The sequence below is a fragment of the Crocodylus siamensis genome, chromosome 4 (genome assembly GCF_052110815.1).
Source record: "Crocodylus siamensis isolate JL-2025a chromosome 4, ASM5211081v1, whole genome shotgun sequence".
NCBI classification, from domain to species: Eukaryota; Metazoa; Chordata; order Crocodylia; family Crocodylidae; genus Crocodylus; species Crocodylus siamensis.
Window position 1 is genome coordinate 87,632,008 of NC_143398.1, and position 19,786 is coordinate 87,651,793.

The following is a 19,786-nucleotide window of genomic DNA, read 5'->3' on the forward strand; positions in this document are numbered from 1 at the left end:
AAAATCCCTCCCAAAAGGAGGATCACTTGTTTTCAGCACACACCTAATGCAAAATCTGCCTTCATGGCAAACATTTACGTATGAGGTAGCTTCTTCAGTGAATCATTTATGTGTGATCCCTTTGCTACTGTTGTAGACATCTGTGTCCCACTTTCTTGCTTCTCCTCCTGCCCCATCTTGAAAAGAGGTCATAATTCTGTGTTTCTGACATCACTGCCCACTGCTTTGGAATTTAGTGTGTCAAAGAATGGTTGTTCGAGGCATACATTGTACTGTACCACACTGTTTGGGGGATATTAGATAGTTCGGCTGAGTGTGGGTAAAAAAGTCTTATGTCATATGTTAGCTGTTCTAGTTTGATCCCAAGTTAGGAATCAGAAACTGAATGTGTCAGATGATTGTTAATATTAAATAGATTGTTAAAATACTATAGATTCTTTCATATCTAGATTACCTTCAAATCTCGGCCAGGTTGGTGGTATGACTGAGAGTCATTAACCATCTACTTGTTGAATGATCTATGTGAAATGTCTTGTTAACCAGTCCCTTTTATAAAGTATTGGTGTCTACCTTGCAATTGGCATAAAATGGTGGCATCAATTTGAGAGGCCAAGGAGTGAGTAATGGAAGCTGAGCTATTTTTTCACCCTAAATGTAGTCTTTCTACATCATGGTTGAGAAGCACTGGTTCAGGAAACATGGAAAGATGTTGCACTGTCTGTTTTGGGCTTGCACAGGGACTTTCCAGGGATGTCCATCTGGGGACCTCGTAACCTTGTTAGATTTAACTTGAAAGCCATTGAAAATTCTTTTGCTCCCCATTCATCCAAATTCTAAATATCTAAATGTCTGTTCATCAGCTCTATCATTTCTGTTTCTTTTTTTAAAAACTGGGCCGATGGTTAATATGCCTGTATGTATGCTCTTTTTAACCAGTTTCCTTCCTGGGTGATTCCGTATTGTAAGGGGGTAAATTCAGGACCAAACTAGATAGTCTTCAACCCTCGTGTCCAACACAGAAATTTTGCTCTTGCTGTCAAATATAACATATGTAGTGGTCTTGCTCCCCTGGAGTTCTACCAGGTATGAGTAAATCCTATTGACTTTAGTGGTTGTTACTTACATCCGGCAGAATAGACAATTTTGCTTTTAGAATTACCAGCTTTGGAAGAGGAGCCTGATCTTGTGTTATATTGATTTTTTTATGTCTCAAATAAATAAGCTTCTTTCCACATGGAAAGTATTATGATTTAATAAAATGTAATTAATTTTATATATTAATATCTTTCCTGGAAGATCACACTGAACTCAGGGCTCCAGTTATATTAGGCACTGTACACACACAAATGTAATCAGAGAGAGACTCACTCCCAGGGAACTTGATATCTAAATAGATCAGACAGAGAAAGTATTCTTATCCTCATTTTACAGATGGGGAACTGAGTCACGCAGTGGCAAAATTACTTGTTTAATGTCACACAGGAAGTCTGAGGCTAAACTGGTTAAGGAAGCAAACTTGGATTGTCTTAGTCTTCGTCTAGTTCTGTCCAGTAAGAGTTGTCCTTCTCCTCTAAACTGTTTATTAATGAAAGAAAGGGAATCTAAGAAGAGTGAAGGAGTAAGTAAAAAGGAACAAAGTAGAGAAAGAGAAATGGAGGGGAAGGAAAATAGAAAGGAAGAGCAAGACAGAGAGAAGAGTATATGTTGCTAATGTAAGTTTGATCTCATTTCGTAATGCTGTAAAGTTGGCAAACTTTAGGGTCTTTGGCAAGGACAAATTGTTCTCTGCCTCATAGTTCAGTTTTCCCAGTCCTGTACCTCTCATATCTCTCTCCTCTTGCGTAAGCACTCACCTCTTCCTGTTCCATTTCATTCCAGGGTATCTACAGCTGCATTCATGGTGTAGCCATTGAGGAACGTCAGTCAGCAATGAACTCTCCCACAGCAACTATGAACAATACCCATTCCAATATCTTGCGCCTACTCCGCACGGCAAAGAATATGGCCAATTTGTCAGGGGTCAATGGCTCTCCGCAGAGTGCCCTGGACTTTATCCGCCGTGAATCATCAGTCTATGACATCTCTGAGCACCGCCGCAGCTTCACTCATTCTGATTGCAAGTCTTATAACAACCCTCCTTGTGAGGAGAACCTCTTCAGTGACTACATTAGTGAGGTAGAAAGGACCTTTGGCAATTTGCAACTGAAAGATAGTAATGTGTATCAGGACCACTACCACCATCACCACCGGCCCCACAGTATTGGCAGTGCCAGTTCCATTGATGGACTGTATGACTGTGACAACCCACCCTTCAGTGCCCAGCCAAGGTCCATCAGTAAGAAGCCATTGGACCTTGGTTTGCCATCTTCCAAGCACAGTCAGCTAGGTGATCTCTATGGCAAGTTCTCCTTCAAGAGTGATCGCTACAGTGGTGGAGGGGGCCACGATGACTTGATCCGCTCAGATGTCTCTGACATTTCCACCCACACGGTGACTTATGGCAATATTGAAGGTAATGCTGCCAAGCGGCGGAAGCAGCAGTATAAGGACAGCCTGAAGAAACGTCCAGCCTCAGCTAAGTCACGGCGAGAATTTGATGAGATTGAACTAGCCTACCGCCGACGCCCACCCCGTTCCCCCGATCACAAGCGCTACTTCAGGGACAAGGAAGGGCTACGAGACTTCTACCTGGACCAGTTCCGGGCCAAGGAGAACTCACCGCATTGGGAGCACGTGGACCTGACAGATATCTACAAAGAGCGGGGAGATGAGTTCAAGCGTGACGCTGTAGGGGGAGGAGTACCCTGCACCAACAGGGCCCACCACAAGCATGGATCAGGGGAGTTTGGAAGCGCCAATGAGCACAAGCATGGTGTTGTGAGTGGGGTGCCGGCACCATGGGAGAAGAATCTGACCAACCTAGACTGGGAGGACCGGAGTGGGGCTAATTTCTGCCGTAGCTGCCCCTCTAAGCTGCACAATTATACTCCAGCAGTGGTGGGACAGAACTCCACCCGCCAGCCATGCATCCGGTGTGAGGCGTGTAAGAAAGCAGGCAACCTCTATGACATCAGTGAGGATAACTCCCTTCAAGAGCTGGACCAACCGCCTGCCCCTGTGCCAGTGCCAACCAGCGCCGCCTCCTCCTCCAAGTATCCTCAGAGCCCTTCCAACTCTGCCTCCAAGGTGCAGAAGAAGAACCGCAACAAGCTTCGCCGGCAGCATTCCTATGACACCTTCGTAGACCTGCAGAAGGAAGAATCAGCCCTGGCCCCCCGCAGTGTAAGCCTGAAGGACAAGGGCCGCTTTTTGGAGGGGAGTCCCTATGCCCATATGTTTGAGATGCCAGCCAACGAGACCACCTTTGCCAACAACAAGTCCTCAGTGCCCGCCACCAGCTACCACCACCACAACAACCCCGGCGGCAGTGGCTACATGCTCAGCAAGTCGCTCTATCCCGACCGGGTCACGCAAAACCCTTTCATTCCAACTTTTGGGGATGACCAATGCTTGCTCCACGGCAGCAAATCTTATTTCTTCAGGCAGCCTGTGGTGGCAGGGGGGCCCAAAGCCAGGCCGGACTTCCGAGCCATCGTCACCACCAACAAGCCGGTGGTATCAGCCCTTCATGGGGCTGTGCCAGCCCGTTTCCAGAAGGACATCTGTATAGGGAACCAGTCCAACCCCTGTGTGCCTAACAACAAAAACCCCAGGGCTTTCAATGGCTCCAGCAACGGGCATGTTTATGAGAAACTCTCCAGTATTGAGTCTGATGTTTGAGTGAGGGGAAGGAATGTGGGAAGGGGTCATGGGGGAAAATTGGAGTGGGGGAGGGTGGGGTGGGATCAGACTTGATTCCCATTTGCTACTCTTCTGGTTCTTTCTTTATTCATGGAATACTGGAGTTCTGAGTTCTATCTAGGGCAGCACTGGTGACAAGTGCCACCTCTTTGTTTCCCCACTTCCTTTATATCTTTCCATTTTCCCACTCCTTCCTTTCTCCTCCACTGCTGGCCATCACATGTCCCGTGACGTAAGAGTCAGGTATCTGGTTGTTTCAAAGACGGAGAAGGTGTAGGTTTGGGGTGAGTCAGGGGAGGGTAAATGAGCGGGAGCAGTGACTATGTAGTTTCATTTTATTTAACTGAAAACAGTGAAGGTATACACAGATGTGTGTATAGCAAGAAGAGAGCAGAAAAGGTGGAATGGACACAAAGGAAAATGCTTGCTTGGGCAATTCTTCCTAAAACTGTTTAGAAAAAAAAATGAAGGCATGAAGAGGAAACAAGGTGGGATTGGCTTGCTGCACTTACATGTTAATTATATTGTGGTTCTTGTTAAATTATTTCCTGAAAATCATGGGGATTTAGGGCTGAAACATGTATTTGCATATATGCTGAGAAATTTCCTCTGAAATTTTGAATAATTTGCTAGGGGTGGGAAGGTTGAGTTATATGCAGGTCTGGCCAGTGGTTCAGTTCTGGTAACGCAGTTATCACATCTGGGACAGGCTAATGTGAGGGATGGAAATAATGCTGAGCAGCTTTGAGCTCAGGAAAACCCCTGAGTATGCTGGGGGTTGATACTGACTGCCTTGAAATAAGGGGCACCTAAAGGTGAGAGGCAAGGCTTAGCTTGTTCATTAACAATTAACCCCTGTTCATTTTTGGGTATATTTAAATCATGAAAATAGCTCAAAGCATGAGCTGGCTTTTACACGAGTATATATGATAACACTATACTTGAAATGTTTGCAGAGAGAACAAAATAAAACAGATCAGTTATGGTGTTTGGATAACAAACCCATTATAACAAGTGGAAGAAAACTTGACAATCCAGAGAAAAGGCAAGGAGAAAGATGGCACAAAAAGGACAAAGGGGATGAACTGTTGCAGTCACTTCAGGAGATGGCAACTCCATTTTGGCTACATCCTTTTGAAAAGAGGGAGTCAAAACAGAAAGGGGTTTTAACTTTCCTCCCTGCCCATCCTTACCGGGCAGGAAGAAATGTATTATAAAATGGAATAGAGCTCTCTCTGCTAATATTGGTACAGTGACAAGGAGAAAGGAGGCACCAGGGAACATGTATGGAAGAGGCAGGAGACTGTGTAAATGTCTGGTTGCATAACCAAGAGGGGAGGGTGCACACTTGTTGAATACATGCATATGCTTTTGAATGTGCAGTGAATATGCATGACTTGTCTTCCGGGGGCAGGAGGGAATGACACAAATAAATGGCAGTAGACACAGCAATTGTGCTGAGGTCTGAAGACTAGAATTGAATGTGGGGAGGGGGGAGAAAGAGAGGAAATGTGGGTGTATGCGTGCGCGTACATGTGTAAGTAGAAGAGAGAGTAAGTTACTAGCATAGGTTCAAAGCTGCAATAGCCTGAGGGTTTACCATGCCTGCAGTCATACTGACAGCTTGTCCCAGTGCACATAGTATCAGCAAGAGCATACTTCTTTCCATTGTATCCACGCACATTAATTAAACTAAAGGGTAGAGGCGGTAGGAGTGAGAAGTCACCCTCCCCTTTCATTTACTGTCTTCTCCAGGAGGTTTGATGGTGGTGCCATAGGCCAGCACCTGAGATCTATGGTATGGTCCCACACTCTTTTTCATAGGCTTGTCCCAATGACCTACCAGTCTTCACTCAATCAGGAAAACCCCTGTTGACTTGGAGCATTGCATGAGACTGACTCAAAACAGAAGGCACAACCATTTTATCAGCCACATTTTCTGCACTCTCCGGAGCTGAAACCCACTTCTCTCACTCTCCATCACACACCAGTTGATTTTATCTCATCTTTCTCCTTTTTTAAGCCAACAGAAGGTCTCATTTTTTAAAAAGCTGGGCTGGGGGATGGGGTGGACCTGAAAAGTTTCATGATGTGAGAAAAGGGTGGCTTGGGTGGGCATTGTCTTTTCTTATATTTTTCTGAGGAAGGTAGAGAGGAAGGTCTATGAAATATAACCCCCGGTAACAGGGGTCAGGGAACTACTTACTCCTTCCCTCTCCTCCCTTTAAAAGAAAAACCAAACTAACCAAGCGATCTGCAATCCAGAACACACGGCACCTTGTCAGAATTGACTGACAATGGCCACCGAGGAGACATTCATTTCATTTGTAAATATTTCGTTTCTATTGCGTTTTGTATAAATTGGTGTTTTTCTTCTCGTGACTCTTCAGGTCGTGGGGTGGGAGGGAGGGGAATGGTTGTTTTTGTTTAGTTTGTTTTCTACAACTTTCAGGCTGAGTGTTTGGAGCGGTTTACGCGGGTCGAGGCCGTACGAATGGGAAAAAAACGAGAAAATCGTGTGCGTTGTATTCCTCAGTACCCCAAAACTGCCCTCATCTCCTTTATCTTCATGAATGGAAGACGCCGGCACGTCATCTTGAACCTTGCCAGCAGGGTTCTTATGTTATGATGGAAGCACCCCATCTCCCTTTTTGATGATAAACTCTCTATACCAGCATCTCTCTGTGGAATTTGGGCCTCAAGGCATTCTGCTGTCTTGATAGTGATGGGGTGAACCATCAATTTGGCTGTACATTTTGGATCATCACCTGACACTACAGAGACTTCTCCGACACTTCTTTGGTTTAGAAATCTTGGGACTGGGAGAGCTTCTGAGATTTCTGGTATTTCCCAAGGGGTTTTTGGTTTTTTTTTTAGCAGCTGGCAATAGCAGCTGATCTCTGGTGGTTTTTTCAGTCCTTTCCCCTCACCTGGAACCAAGACGCTCAGAGGTTGGCACTGTGGGGAAATAAAACTGAAAACAAACCAAAAAGAAGTTAATGGGACTCTTTTTTCAAACCTCTGTAAATGGTTCAGGTTTTGTGTTTTGGGCAAGCTTTGGTATGGCTCTTTTCTCTGAACTGATTTGTTCTCTCCCTAATTCCAGTGACTGGCAAATGATGGTTTGCCATGATAATTAAACTTAGCATTTATACTGTGTAGCACTGTTAACATTCAAAGCGTTTTTCAAACATTAACTGTGCCATAAACCACAAAAATTTCTGCTCTGGAGACAACCAGAAAAGTAGGACTGGCAACAACGGATCGAACTTTTGGTCCATCTACAGGAGTCTGGTATCTTGCCTTCTGTTATATCAGATTAGACCATAAGTCCGCCTAGTTGCTTCTTTCTCCTATAAGTGACCTTTTCTGGTGGCTTCATGTACTTAAGTTCTGACTGTGGGTGAGAAGCTTTGGGGCAGAAGGATGTGTGTGGTTTATCTGGGGTAGATTATAACCCAGGAAAGAAAAATGATGTGATCAAATATAGATTATGAATTTAGGATTTAATTTCAGTGTTATTTTGTTACAAGTAATCAAGTGCACCAAACAGGTACATTAGCAGCAGGTGCTGTTTATGCTCAAGCAGAGCCCATGTGATACTTATTGCATATGCTTCCAGACAAGCATGGGCTTTCATACTGAAGCCCAACAAAATTCTACATCTCCCACTCTGCCATCGCCCTCTCTTCTTTTCTTCCTCATAGAACAATACAGTATTTCTGGGGCACTCTATAGGATCACTGCCCACCAGTTTCTGAGTACAAGAATAGTGAGTGCAAATCATTGTGCCATTAGTGGTTCAGTGATCTGTACTGAATGCTTCAACTTACCAGGAAGGATCTGGCACATCTAAGCCATGTATTTGTTGAATTCCTCTTCCTCCCCCCCCTGTAGCCCCAGATGTGGCTCCCTGAGAGATGTTTTCATGAGCCATGGAGCAGTATCAGAGCATATGCATTTAACTGAGGGAGAACAGGGGATGTGGGGATGGGGAAGAAAATGTTCCTAAATCAGAGTTGTTCCATACACCAGGGGTTGGAAACATTTTCCAGCTGTGTGTGTGTGGGGGGGGGGGGGGTCAGGGTCTAGAATGACCCAGTTCAGGTCAGAGGTGAATGGGTATTAAAATATGACCTCTGCTGACACTTTTTCCAGCCACTCCTCTGTGGCATGGTATGGTGAAAGCTCCCCTCCTCTGGAATCCGTGCCTCCTGACTGGCACAGCACAGGCAAAACTCTCCCTCTGCTGGAGCCCTAAGTGGCTGACTGGCATGGCACAGTTAAAGACCCCCTGCTGTTGAATGCTGTCGAATAAGGCACAGCTCTGCAGGCTGGATCCAAAGGCTCCACAGGCCAGGTTTAGCTTGCAGGCTGTAACTTGCTGACCTCTGCCGTATACCATACTAGGAATCTGGCCTGGAGACTTTCTGGCTGTGGACCTTGTCTGAAAACTTGCTTGGAGTGCTCACGCTGGCTTTCTCCAGTAAGGTAACATCACTTGGGCTGGTATAACATAATGCCAGGATGCAGTGTGAGATGGCATAACACATTGCCCTCTAAGTGTGGTATCAGGACGTAATGCAACACATTGTAAATATGAGGGAAAGCTGCACTCAGCCCTCACTGTCAGTGAAGACAATAGACTACACTCTCCCTAACCAAAAATATATATTGGCTGCTCTGACACCCCTCACATTCTCCCAGATTCCCCTAGCCAGACACCCAAAATGGCTTTAGACAAGTCGTCAATTCTATAGCATGAAGTCCTGTAGGAAGTTGCTGTTTTAATTTTCCCTATACCTGCTGAGGTAGGTTCTTCTACAATGCCCTAAAAGAATATATAGCTGTGAGAATGAGCCACTTGGCTTCAGAGTTCTCCAGCATGCATGCTGATATTGATTTCCTAATAGCAAGATGGTTGCACTCATATTGAAAGGGATTCCCTTGATCTTCAGAGCCATGACTTTTTTTCTCATAATGGTGTCAGCAAGGGTAAAAGAGGATACATAATACTGGCAGCAAATTAAAGTGATCGGAGATACCTCAGGGATCTTTATAGGCACGTCTTTGCTCTAGAGCTATCTATAAAGTGTGGCATACCCTCCAAACTCCATTGCTTATTAACAGAGGGAAGCAAGCCTGAGAACATGGCCAGTGATCAGACTAAGATCTTTCTCTCACATCCTCACTCCAATCAACTCCTGATAATTCTTTCCCATGGAGAAGGGTGGGGGTTGCATTTCCCTGTCTATATTTGGTTGCAGAAAAGGGGAGAGGTTGGGGGATAATTTTGATGAAAGGACTTTGTGCTGGCCATCTGCATTATTGGTCTAAGGTGGTACATGCAAACCTTTATGCTCAGTCCAAGCTAGAGGTATGGAAAAGCCTACAGCCCAATTATGCTGTTAGTGGCGTATGCTCAACTTGCATTGAAGTCCATGGGAGTTGCGTTACCAACATTTCCTGGATGGTCAGGTCCTGGATTGCTAACAGTGAATGGGGAAGGACTCAAAGCCATGATCTCCCTCCCTCCCTCTCTCATAAGTGCTTCCCTGCTGCTGAACACCTCGGGTGCGTTCAAAGTGGAACACACCTACCATGCTGCTGGATGCTGCAGGGCACATCAAGAAAGTAACTAGTGGGACCCAAACTTTGTCCCCACAAGGGCTTAATTTCAATTTGCAGCCAAATAGATCTCCAAGCCATAAACCTCCACCCACTCACAATATTAATCCTGCATCATTCCCCAAAGAAAAGGAATTGGGATTACCACTGTTACAGCAGAAATCCCAATAGTCTTGCTTCTTCTTCATCCCAGGCTCTCTGAAACTCATCAGGGTTTTTCTCAGATGGACCTGGGCATCTCTTGTAAAAGCGTCACTTTTAATTGGCTTTGAGTCCCTTCTCCATCTCTTGAGCATCCCCAAATTCCTCTCTTAACCCTGACATTCAGGTGGATTCTCACACTTTGTTGTGGACACAGACAGCAATACTGACATGGAAAGAGTTTGGTTGTGTTAGCAACACCCAGTGAAAAGGCAGTGAAACCGCCACTGTATATCACAGGGAGTAGAACTCATGACCTTCAATTCCAAAAAAGCACAGTCTTATAACCACTGAGGTAAACGAAGCTCTTCAGTTGGTGTCTGTAGTTACTAGTCTTTTAGCCCATACTTGCAAACTTCCTGCCATTAAAGGATGAAACAGCTAATGCTGATTAGTGCTTGAGCAGATCCATCCTGTAGGAACAATGGTTCCTCTGGACGGACGGACGGACACACACACACACACACGGGAAATGATGTATGTATGAGCAGGTCTGACATACTTTAGGAGGAGGCAGTAGTGTGCGTGCGCACACGCGCATGCGCACGTACACACACACACACACACACACACACACACACACCCACACACACACCCACCCACCAGTCCATTGCAGTAGCTGTGTGATTCTTTCTGTCCCAAAATGCATTTTCTCCAAGTAGGGGCAATGTGACCTTTCATAATGTTCTGCTGGTAATTATTTAATTTATGCATTCATTTTGTGATTTTTATATTATCTGCTTCCTTAACTGCAGTATTATGTGTAAATACCTATGTATATATGTACAGAAGCAAATTTGAGCAATGCTATTCAGGTTGGGAAGGGGTGATTTTTTTTTTTTTATATGTACAGTATTTCCTTATTAAGCAATGGCATGGGGTAGGGGTGGGCAGGGCAGTTAACTTCTAAATTGTGGTTTTCCTTGGTCTGTGGTGTTTGAAGTTGTTTCAGTGGTTGCTTTTGCTGGTTTGGAAAGTTTATCTGGATGTTATATGTGTGTTCCAAGAAAGGGACCCAAGATAGGGGAGGTTTGGGGTTGGTAAGGGGTGGTGGTGGGTAGATGAGGGTGTTAATAATTTCCTGTATCAAAAAGCTGTGTTAATTGCTAGGGACTGTTTGTTTAAGGCCCATGGCTGTTTCCTTCTCTAGGTAGTTTGCTGCTTCTCAGTTGTTTTCTCTCCTCTGGTCCCTATTGTCTTCTCTCTGGAACATTAACAGGATTCATCATTATCTTGCTTCTGCTGGGATTTTTCGCTGGGCCTTTGTTTCCTTTTGACCTACTTCTCCAAAGACTTCCTAACTATGTTATTTTTTCCCATTTTAGTCTTCTCAATCCATTTGGGATCTAGCAATCTCCTGCTTTCCAGGTGTTTTGGTTGGTCCAGCATTTCACTGCCTCACATCTCTGATTTTTGTCTGTCTACTTCCTCACTTTGTTCCTCCAACTCCATCTTTACTTCTTCCCTCACAACCATTTATTCTCACTATTTACTCACTTATCTCCTCCAGTTACTGTCTTACTGCTCTATACTTATGGAACTATACAATGGGATGGTGGTGGGGCATGGGACACAGGCTACTCTTTCTTTTATAATAGAGCTAGCCCTCTTCAAGTTACCTCTTCTGCCAAGAAGATATTTGGCAGCCATAACAGCTTTACTGTTGCTTTCACCAATCTGGTGCTCTGTTCTGAAAAAGCCGGGAAAGAAAAAAGAGGTAGCTTGGCAACTTTGCCAGCATGAGCAATTTGGTAAACCATCTGTCTTGGGAAAGACATGAGAGAAAAGGTAAAGTTTCCTTCCTAGACAGAAGATTGGTGTGTGCACAATAGGGTAAGGAAGGAACTCCTAAGAAGATTGGTGTGTGCACAATAGGGTAAGGAAGGAACTCCTAACTCTTTCAAGTTGACTCTTATCAAATGTAAGTCTTTCTACCAATTCTTTCTGCTTTATCTGAACCCAGTAAAGTCTGTTACCAGATATGTGCCATGTTTTAAGATCAAATACTACTTTGCTTAGTCTTCTGGCCGTCAGCTTGCTTTCTGTTTGCATAGTATCCTACCTGCTATATTGTAGCCCTCTACCTGTCTGACAAATTAGTATGAGCAGGCATAGCTGGAAAGAGGACTTCAGTCGACTTAGCTTGGGTTTCCATAAATGAGTAAGGTGATTGGTGGGTCCATGTGAACATGTGTACAGGTCTCAATGTCTGAGAGGTATGTAGAGACACTGACATACAATGTGAAGCTGTATGAGTGTATGCATAAGTCCAAGCATGCTTTTATAAGGTTTTGTTAAAGTCTGTCTGGACAAGGCAGTGGGTGATGAATGAGTGTGAGTGACTGTACAAGTACAGTCAACAGGTGATTAAGCATGTGCAAATCTCCCGAGGTCCCTTCCAGCCCTAATGTCTATGAAATCTATGAAATCTATGAAATCGTGACTGTGAATGTTTGTCAGTATGTGAGGAAGCATATTTGTGATGTTTCACATTTTAGTCACTAGGGTTGAGACTACAATTTTGCCCCAGCAGGCATGGACATTGCAAAAACTGTGAAAATGAAGAAACTCTGTGACTCTCCCAAGGAAACCTTCCACTCAGAAAACAAGAAGAAATAGGATTATGGGAGATGCAGTTCAGCCATGGATGTTGGTCTGTAGGAAAGAACGGAGGCACTGCTCCTGTATGAGGCAATGCTCCCCTAGGAAGAGAATCACTTAGTAGGGCTGTTGTAAGCGTGCAGCAAGCATGCTTCATAGGTCTTCTATTAATATCGCTATTACTACCGCACCTCTCTGACAAAATTGTAGATTTAACAATGGCTATAGCTTATAGGCATTGAGAAACCATGTTCCACTCCACCATCTAGTACTGCTATTACCAGACAAAATTAAAGGGCATCCACCACCTGGATGTCTGGGTGCATGTTCTGTAAAGTACTGAATTCACTGAGCCAGTGTCTGTAACCCCTCCTCTTCCCCAACATCCATTGCTTCTTCTGCTTACTCAGTTTGCTGTACTTGCACTTTACCAGCCAGTGTTTGTAGGATGTCTAGAGAGGAAGGAATCTATTTCATGGGACTTCTGTCTAGGCCCACAAGCACTAGCAGGTGAGTCCTACGGCACCTAGAGAAAGGCACATAAGTGCCCCAGAATAAATGAGAGATTAGTGAAGTGCAAGAAATGGAGGTTCTGGGATTTGAGGTGTCTCCCACAGAGTGCCCTGGCAGAGCTCTTTGTTGGGATTCAGTGTCCTGAACTCTCATTCCTTCTAAACACAAAGCTTGAGCTCAGCTTTGCAGGATTTGAACTACCTGGGAGTATAATGTCGATGCTGCATGCCTGTTACATGTATGTATTTATTGCATGTGTATATTTGTGGCAGGGGATGGTGGTGCATCTGTATGAGTATATGCCTGTACATATTTGTGCAGTGCAAACATTTGTGTGTTTGCGTGCATGGGCGTGTGAGTGTGTGTGTGTGTGTGTTTGAGCAGAGGGAGTAAGGTTGCAAGGTGCATTTTGGTAAAGCTAGGTGATAAGTATCACTGGATTGGTGGGCCTTTCCTCTTTTTCTTTTGCCTGCAGTAATTAGTCTAGGACTGGCAACCCTCTTGTTGCTCTTATTTTCCCTGGTGTACCCTGTTGTGGCTAGACCCTGAAGACCAGCTTTGGATCACAAACCTCATTAGGAAGCAGACTCCTCCTTGGAGGAGTTTGAATACAACAGCAGAAGCGCATTCCATGTGTTTGCTCAGTTCCATGCTGAATCCACTGTGCCATGTCTTCACACCCTTGTGCCACATGCATTGCATCCGTAGGCCTTAACTGGCAGATGAAGAAGGAGGACATCACCATGCTGTCCAGTCAAGAATTTCACGAGAGGCCTGGTAAAGCGGAAGTTGTATGCACCAGTCCCATGACTGAAGCAGAATCCTCCCTTGCTTTTTTGCTGCCTCACAGAGCACTACAGGTGTGTTCTCTCTCTTGGACATATATGGAGGGCAGAGCTGAGTCATTGCAGATTTGATCTTGGGGCTCCCATTTTCACCTGTCTTCTCTTTGCAAATGTAACGGTTCATTGAAAGACCTGGAAGAAATATTCACCTGGTAACTTGAGCTAGAGATGGAATTCATAAATCACTGGCTCTACAGGATTCTGGATGAGAGGAGGAGACAGAAAGCTACAAGTTATATGGAGAAGGAGCAGGTGATCTTTCTGCAGCAACCTCTCTTTTTTATCCCACTACAAGGAGATACCAGTAAACAGGTAGCATCCCAGCAGAGGAGGACCAGTTGGGATTTTTGATGGTCCTGACCAACACAGCATTTTGTCTGGCCAAGCAGTGGCACAGATGAGCAAGGCAAGGCTCTCAGCCAATGGCTGGGAAAGTCTATCTGGACCTGATGAGCAGCCTCAGTGACCAGGCAGCTAAGGAAGGAGCAACACCCAACAGCTGTTGCCTTTTGTCATTCATACTACCTTATTTTATTCAAGTGACCCATTGGTACTAACATTTTTTGGCCTCTATTACATGTTTTTACTTATGTACAGGTCCATGAAGGGTATCTGTGTGGACCTCAGATGGCTCTTTATTTTCTAGCATACCCATCAAATTTATCTGCTTTCTTCTACATGCAGCTACTCTTTTCTCTTCAGTAAATTGTATCTTGTGCTCTGCCAGGTTTTGCTGTTACAGAAGAGGAAAAAAAATTTAATAATCATTTTTATTCTGTATGTACTGGGCATCCAAAAGCTCCGAGCCACCCAGAGTCCTTGGGAGGTGCTGTAGGAAGTAACCTTCCCATGGAACATTTGGTAATACGAGGCATCTGAAGAGACAGCTGCTAGATTTGGAGGCCTGTCTGCCACATGTGGCTTTTCTTACCTTTGGAGCGGGATCTCTTTTCGTCTGTGCTCAGAATACAGCAAACTGCTCTTTTAAGCTCTCCATTTTCAAAATTTTTAATGTGAACAATGTTTTATAAACATTCCTTTTGGCAGGAAGAGGGGGAGATGTTTTCAGCAATACGACTTTCTGAGACCTCAGTTCTGTGCAGTGTTGTTTATACAGTTCTGCTGTACTAGCGGTCTTTGTAAATGTTTTTGATGCCAGGGCTACCTTGAGCTGTCTCATTGCCAGTGACCAAAGCGCCAGTTATAATTTGAGCCAGCAGCTGCTACGGAGAAAAGACCTTGGCCTTTCTGGCAGTAACTTCTAAGAGACTTCTACATGGACTCACAGAGGGGGGAATATTTAACAGTTGCATAGAGGTGGGTTTTCTCACAGTCCTTCTCTATACTTTTTCCTTTTCTTTCTTTCCCTCCCCTTCTAAAATTATTATTCTACAGCAATGTCCCAAAATGCTGCTGTTCCACTAGTGTGAGTTGCAGCATTGAGTGTCATAACTGTAATGTTGTTTAATAAGAGCTTTTCCTTTCCCCTCTTTTATTCCCAGCTGCGGTTTTCACCACAGTTTTCTTGCAATCCTATTTCCCTTCCACAGAGAATTGGCTAATACCTGGCAGTAGATGCATTGCCTGATTAGAAGGCTATAATTTCCAAAAGCTCATTCAACCAGGGTACCCTTTTAGACCTGATCTTACCAATGAAATTCCTGAGTCCTACCTAGGCTGGCCTAGGCTCCAGCAATGATGGTCATCTTGGGTACAGGTACCTCTCTGACGCAGAGTGATGGAAATCCCAAAGAAAACTGAGACATCCTTTAATGGGCAACATTTAGAGAATGTGGTGGTGAAAGCCAAGCTGATGGACATCTAGTGGGGAAATGAAGCCTTGTGTCCCTGTGGGATTGTGGACCTCAGGTTTGTGTGTGTGATCATCTCTATTGAAATGTACTTTGGCAGAGGAAGTTTCACTTACAGAATCTTCCTATATCCCCACTGTCCATACCATCTGGGTGCTCCATATGTGACGTCTCATTGGTGATGAGAAAGGGCAGCAGGGGAAGAAATGTGGAGGTTTCTCTGTTGGGCATTGGATGATAATTCTTTCAGTGTGGTACTTTCTACTGATCCTAAGCCCCGTGAAGCTTTCCAGCAACTTTGGTGGGCTATGGAACAGGATCTTAGGTGAGAGGGAAATGAGGGATAATGAGAAAATTAGGAGACAGGGCGGGAAGCAGATTTAGGCTGAGCACTTGGCTGGAACAGCTGAAGCTGACATTTCAGTAATCCTTCTCTTTGCCCTCTGTGCACAATTTCCTTCCAACTCCTCCTCTTACATCTCTTCCCTCCTCCCCCACGTGCATGTTGGAGAAACAAATGGGACTGGATAGAGGTTCTGTGGAATACAATAAACAAGGGAGCTAACAACCTCTGCTCCCATCTTTCTCTTTCCTCTGCTTCTCTATTTTGTCCAGAAGTGGACAGGGCTCACTTTTGACACAGACAGATTGGATTGAGGGTAGGTGTAGAGGTTGGCTAGTATTATGACACCCTACAAAAACTGTACCACCTTCACTAACTGGCCTTTGGAGGTGAGCATGTGTGGGGGTTGTGGGGAGGAGGGGAGAAGGAGGAGGAAGAGGAAGGGCATTTGAAGGTTTTTAATACACTGCCCTCATTGATCTGTTGACTCGTAGGAGCTGGTATCAGGTTCCTTTTTTCCTTTTAGGCTTTTGGCTCAAAGAGGGCAGTAGTGGGGTAATATCTAGTTTATTTCAGACTTGGGGTGTAGATTATCTAAAATCCAAAATAGTCTGAGCTGTTCGTACGTCAGGGTGGGCACTGACACTTTATCAGAGCTTTGGTCAGAACAAGTATTTCCCTCTCCCTATGAGGACTTCTTTGCCTAAATATTGCCTCCTCTTCATTCCCTGTTTCACACACATATGCCCACCTCTGGCCCTTGCACTGGTGAAAATCGGAGCCACAGAGACATGAGTGCCAAATGAATTTTTATTTCTTGAGTAATCTAAAAGTTTTTTTTAATATGCAAATGTAAAAAGGGAACCGACAGCAAGATGATGGTGGCAAGAGGAAATGGGATGTTTTGTAACCCTAGCTGCAGTACAACAAAAACAAAAAACAAAAATAATTAAAAATATTTAAAAAAAACAAAAAGGAACAAAAAAAAAACCTTGAACTATTTTGGAAATATTGTGAATAATTTTTTTGATATAAAACTAATTTTTATGTAGCATGAAAACCACCAAAATAAAATGATCAAGAATAAAACTTGCGCAGAGGATTGTTTTTCATTTCTGAGGGGAATGGAGGGGCAGGTGAGGAGGAGTATGTGTGGGGATATGAGTGAGGGGGCAGTATTGCAACTTCTTGAGCTGACTGCAAGTTTCCAAATATTTTATGTTCTTAAAGACTCTGTTCCTGGACTCCTGTGATTATATGAGACTCTCAGTTATCTTTTCATTTAAATAGGCTTTTTAGTTCTCATTTTTATGAAGACAAAAACTTCAACATGAAAATTTAAACTAGGTGTATCCCCAAAGGCTCCAAACCCATTGCCCCAGTAAAAAAAATACACGTTCCTCTCTCTCGCTCTCTCTTTTATTTTTAAAAGATGTTTCATTTTTACTTGATTTTTTTTTAACAGTCAAGCTTGGCAATACTGGTTAAGAAGTAGCACATACAGAAGTGAGGAAGGGGTAGAGACTGTATTCACACATACAATTGTTCATTTTGTGATGGGATGCACAAACTTCCCTGTAAATAACTTGATCTCTCCTTTTTGTCCCTCCCTGCTGGGGAATTGGGGCACACTCTCTCTTGACGGCACACAAGCACCATCTCTCAGCTTCCTTTAAAGAAACAGTTCAGTCATTTTCAATTCTCCCCATCTTAAAGGAAACACTGCTCCTCCAATAAAAGTAGGTAGTGGACCTGCAGTCCTTTATAGGAAATGTGATAATGCCTTTCCCCACCCTTTGTCTTGAAGAAATTAGTGTTAGAGCTCTTTGCTGAAAGAAATATGCACCTCAAAAGACAATACCATGCTACCACCTGAAAGAAGGAAGAGGCATTGGCTCCTTGAGCTTTCCTGGGAAACATGTATGGTGGACTTTCATTCCAGATGTAAAATGAAGGCGGGTCCCTTAAACCTTCAAATGAAAGTAAATGCCAGTCCCCTTAATCACAGCAGGATCATAGTTGAAACTTGGCAATTTTTCAGTTTACCCTCTCAGTTTGCAGTGGATTAGAGCAGGTGGATACTTGTTTCCCTAGAGAGGAAGGATGGTGGTTGGCTGGGTGGAAGTGGACAGGCATTGCATGTTCTGTATTGCAAATAGGACCGAATGTTACATGTTTGTAGATGTAAAGCCCAGTTAATTCCATTTTTCCTTTCCCAGCTATCCTCCACTGCCACCAATCTGTACCATTTACTGATTGACTGCCCCTGTCCTGTAAGCCTAAGAAGAGGCTGCTAGTACTGCAGGTAGTATAATAGTGGGCCCTTCGGGTCTGAAGCCAGCACTGACAAGGAGCATTGATACCAAATCACAGGTGCAGACCCCCCAGGGTCAGCCTTTGACAGCAGTGTGCACATCTGCCACTGACTGGCTATTTGGAGAGATCCAAATGGATAAAAATCTTCATCATACTGAAGTTCAAGATACTGATATTGAGTGGTTGTGAATGGGGAAAAGTGAGGAGATTATGTAAAAGAAAAGTTTGTTTAAGAGAAAGTGGCAGAACAAAGTTTCTATGTGGGGAGAGCCTCAGATCCTGGGATATGATGGACCAACATCTTGGTTGATCTGGGTCCAGGCTAGCACTAACCCATCCTTGAGTAACCCAATTGCTCTGCTTGCCAAAGAAAGAGTGAATCTCCCTTGCCCTGTAAAGCTTCTTCTGGTGTTATTTTGGACTCTAAGCTGCTCCTTTAGCAAACATCTGCTGCCTTATGCCTGAAATACCAGACCCATTCTTTCCAGTCCATTTTACAAGCAGGTTGGCTTCTAGCTGCAGTGATACACTTCTGTGGCCTCTCCTGTTGCTGCATATATGAAGGAAAGAAACTCATTTCTGTCTCACCCTGCCTGTTAGCAATCTAGTCCTGTTCATATATGTTTTCAGAAATGGTTTGCATGGATCTGTGGTCAATCCCAGTCCCTTTCTGCAGCTTCAGAACATTGCTGTACCTAGCTCTTGGTGTCTTAGCCCCCGTTCTTACCAGGAGACTGGTTTAATTTGTGCCACATGCAGCTTGACCCTTTGTATATATCCAGATGTGTCTCTATACCCCAAAGGTTGTGAATGGCAAAGAGTACATGGGGAACCTGATCTTTAGCCTGGAAAATTCCTATGTGGTTGGCTTTCCTGCATAATCCAGGCATAGTCCTTTCATTGGGGTTGTGGAATGAGGCAGAAGAGGTGGGCTTGCTACAGAGGAAATAGGACAGAGAAATTCATGCTACTTGTTCTGGACTCCAAGCAAGTTTGATACATAGGAGTCATGAGTTAGATAAAATGGTGTAAGGTGAGAGGAGCAGTTGTTAAGTTTATCTGTGATGACAGCTGACTCTATGACCCCTGATGCCTTTTCATCCTGTTTAGATTGGGTGATGACCACCTTTTTCCTCCATGAAATGATCACCAGGGGAGTGACCTGTGTCCTGAGGGAGGATGAGGGAGAGGGCTCAGCTGAGACTTTCCAGGAAGCTGCATTAAGAACAACCCTTCTCCCTACCCCCAGAGAATATCTTTAGTATAAAAAATGCATGCTGTTTCATATCCCAGGGCTTCCCACCTTCCAGCAAGAGGCATGAAAGTGTCACATTGGAAAACATATTTTTTCCCCTAGTAATGTCTAGTCTCTGCAAAATGAAAAAAAAAAGAAAGAAAAACCTTTCCATGGTTACCTCCAACATGACCATATGTAAGGAGGAGAAAAACCGGAACTGGAATCCTGTGCTAATGTGGAATGGATTCAGAAGGGAGCTTCCAAGGAGGAAGCGAATCGAACTAGAGAAGCCCCTGGGCAAGTTCCTGAAAATCCATACTCCCAAGGGTGACAAGTCATCCCAGGAGCAGGGGTTTAACCATTTCTTTATGCTTGCCTAGAAGTTCAGCACTTGCCATTCCCAGAATCCATCCTGAGCTACAGCTTGCTTTCACCTCATTGGAAAAGATAACAAAGGGTGAAACAAGGAGCCTGACGAGTTCTACATTCT

At 44.2% G+C, this 19,786-nt stretch overlaps 1 protein-coding gene across 1 annotated transcript in view; it reads left to right on the top strand.

The window, feature by feature from the left end:
• The window catches only part of LOC149865969 (glutamate receptor ionotropic, NMDA 2B), a 43,412-nt gene extending 39,632 nt beyond the window's left edge, over window positions 1-3,780 (top strand). The window contains exon 9 of the mRNA XM_090042753.1: window positions 1,879-3,780. Coding sequence (XP_089898879.1) covers window positions 1,879-3,780 — 1,902 coding nt within the window. The remainder of the gene's footprint in view (window positions 1-1,878) is intronic.
• The last annotated feature ends 16,006 nt before the right edge of the window (window positions 3,781-19,786 follow it).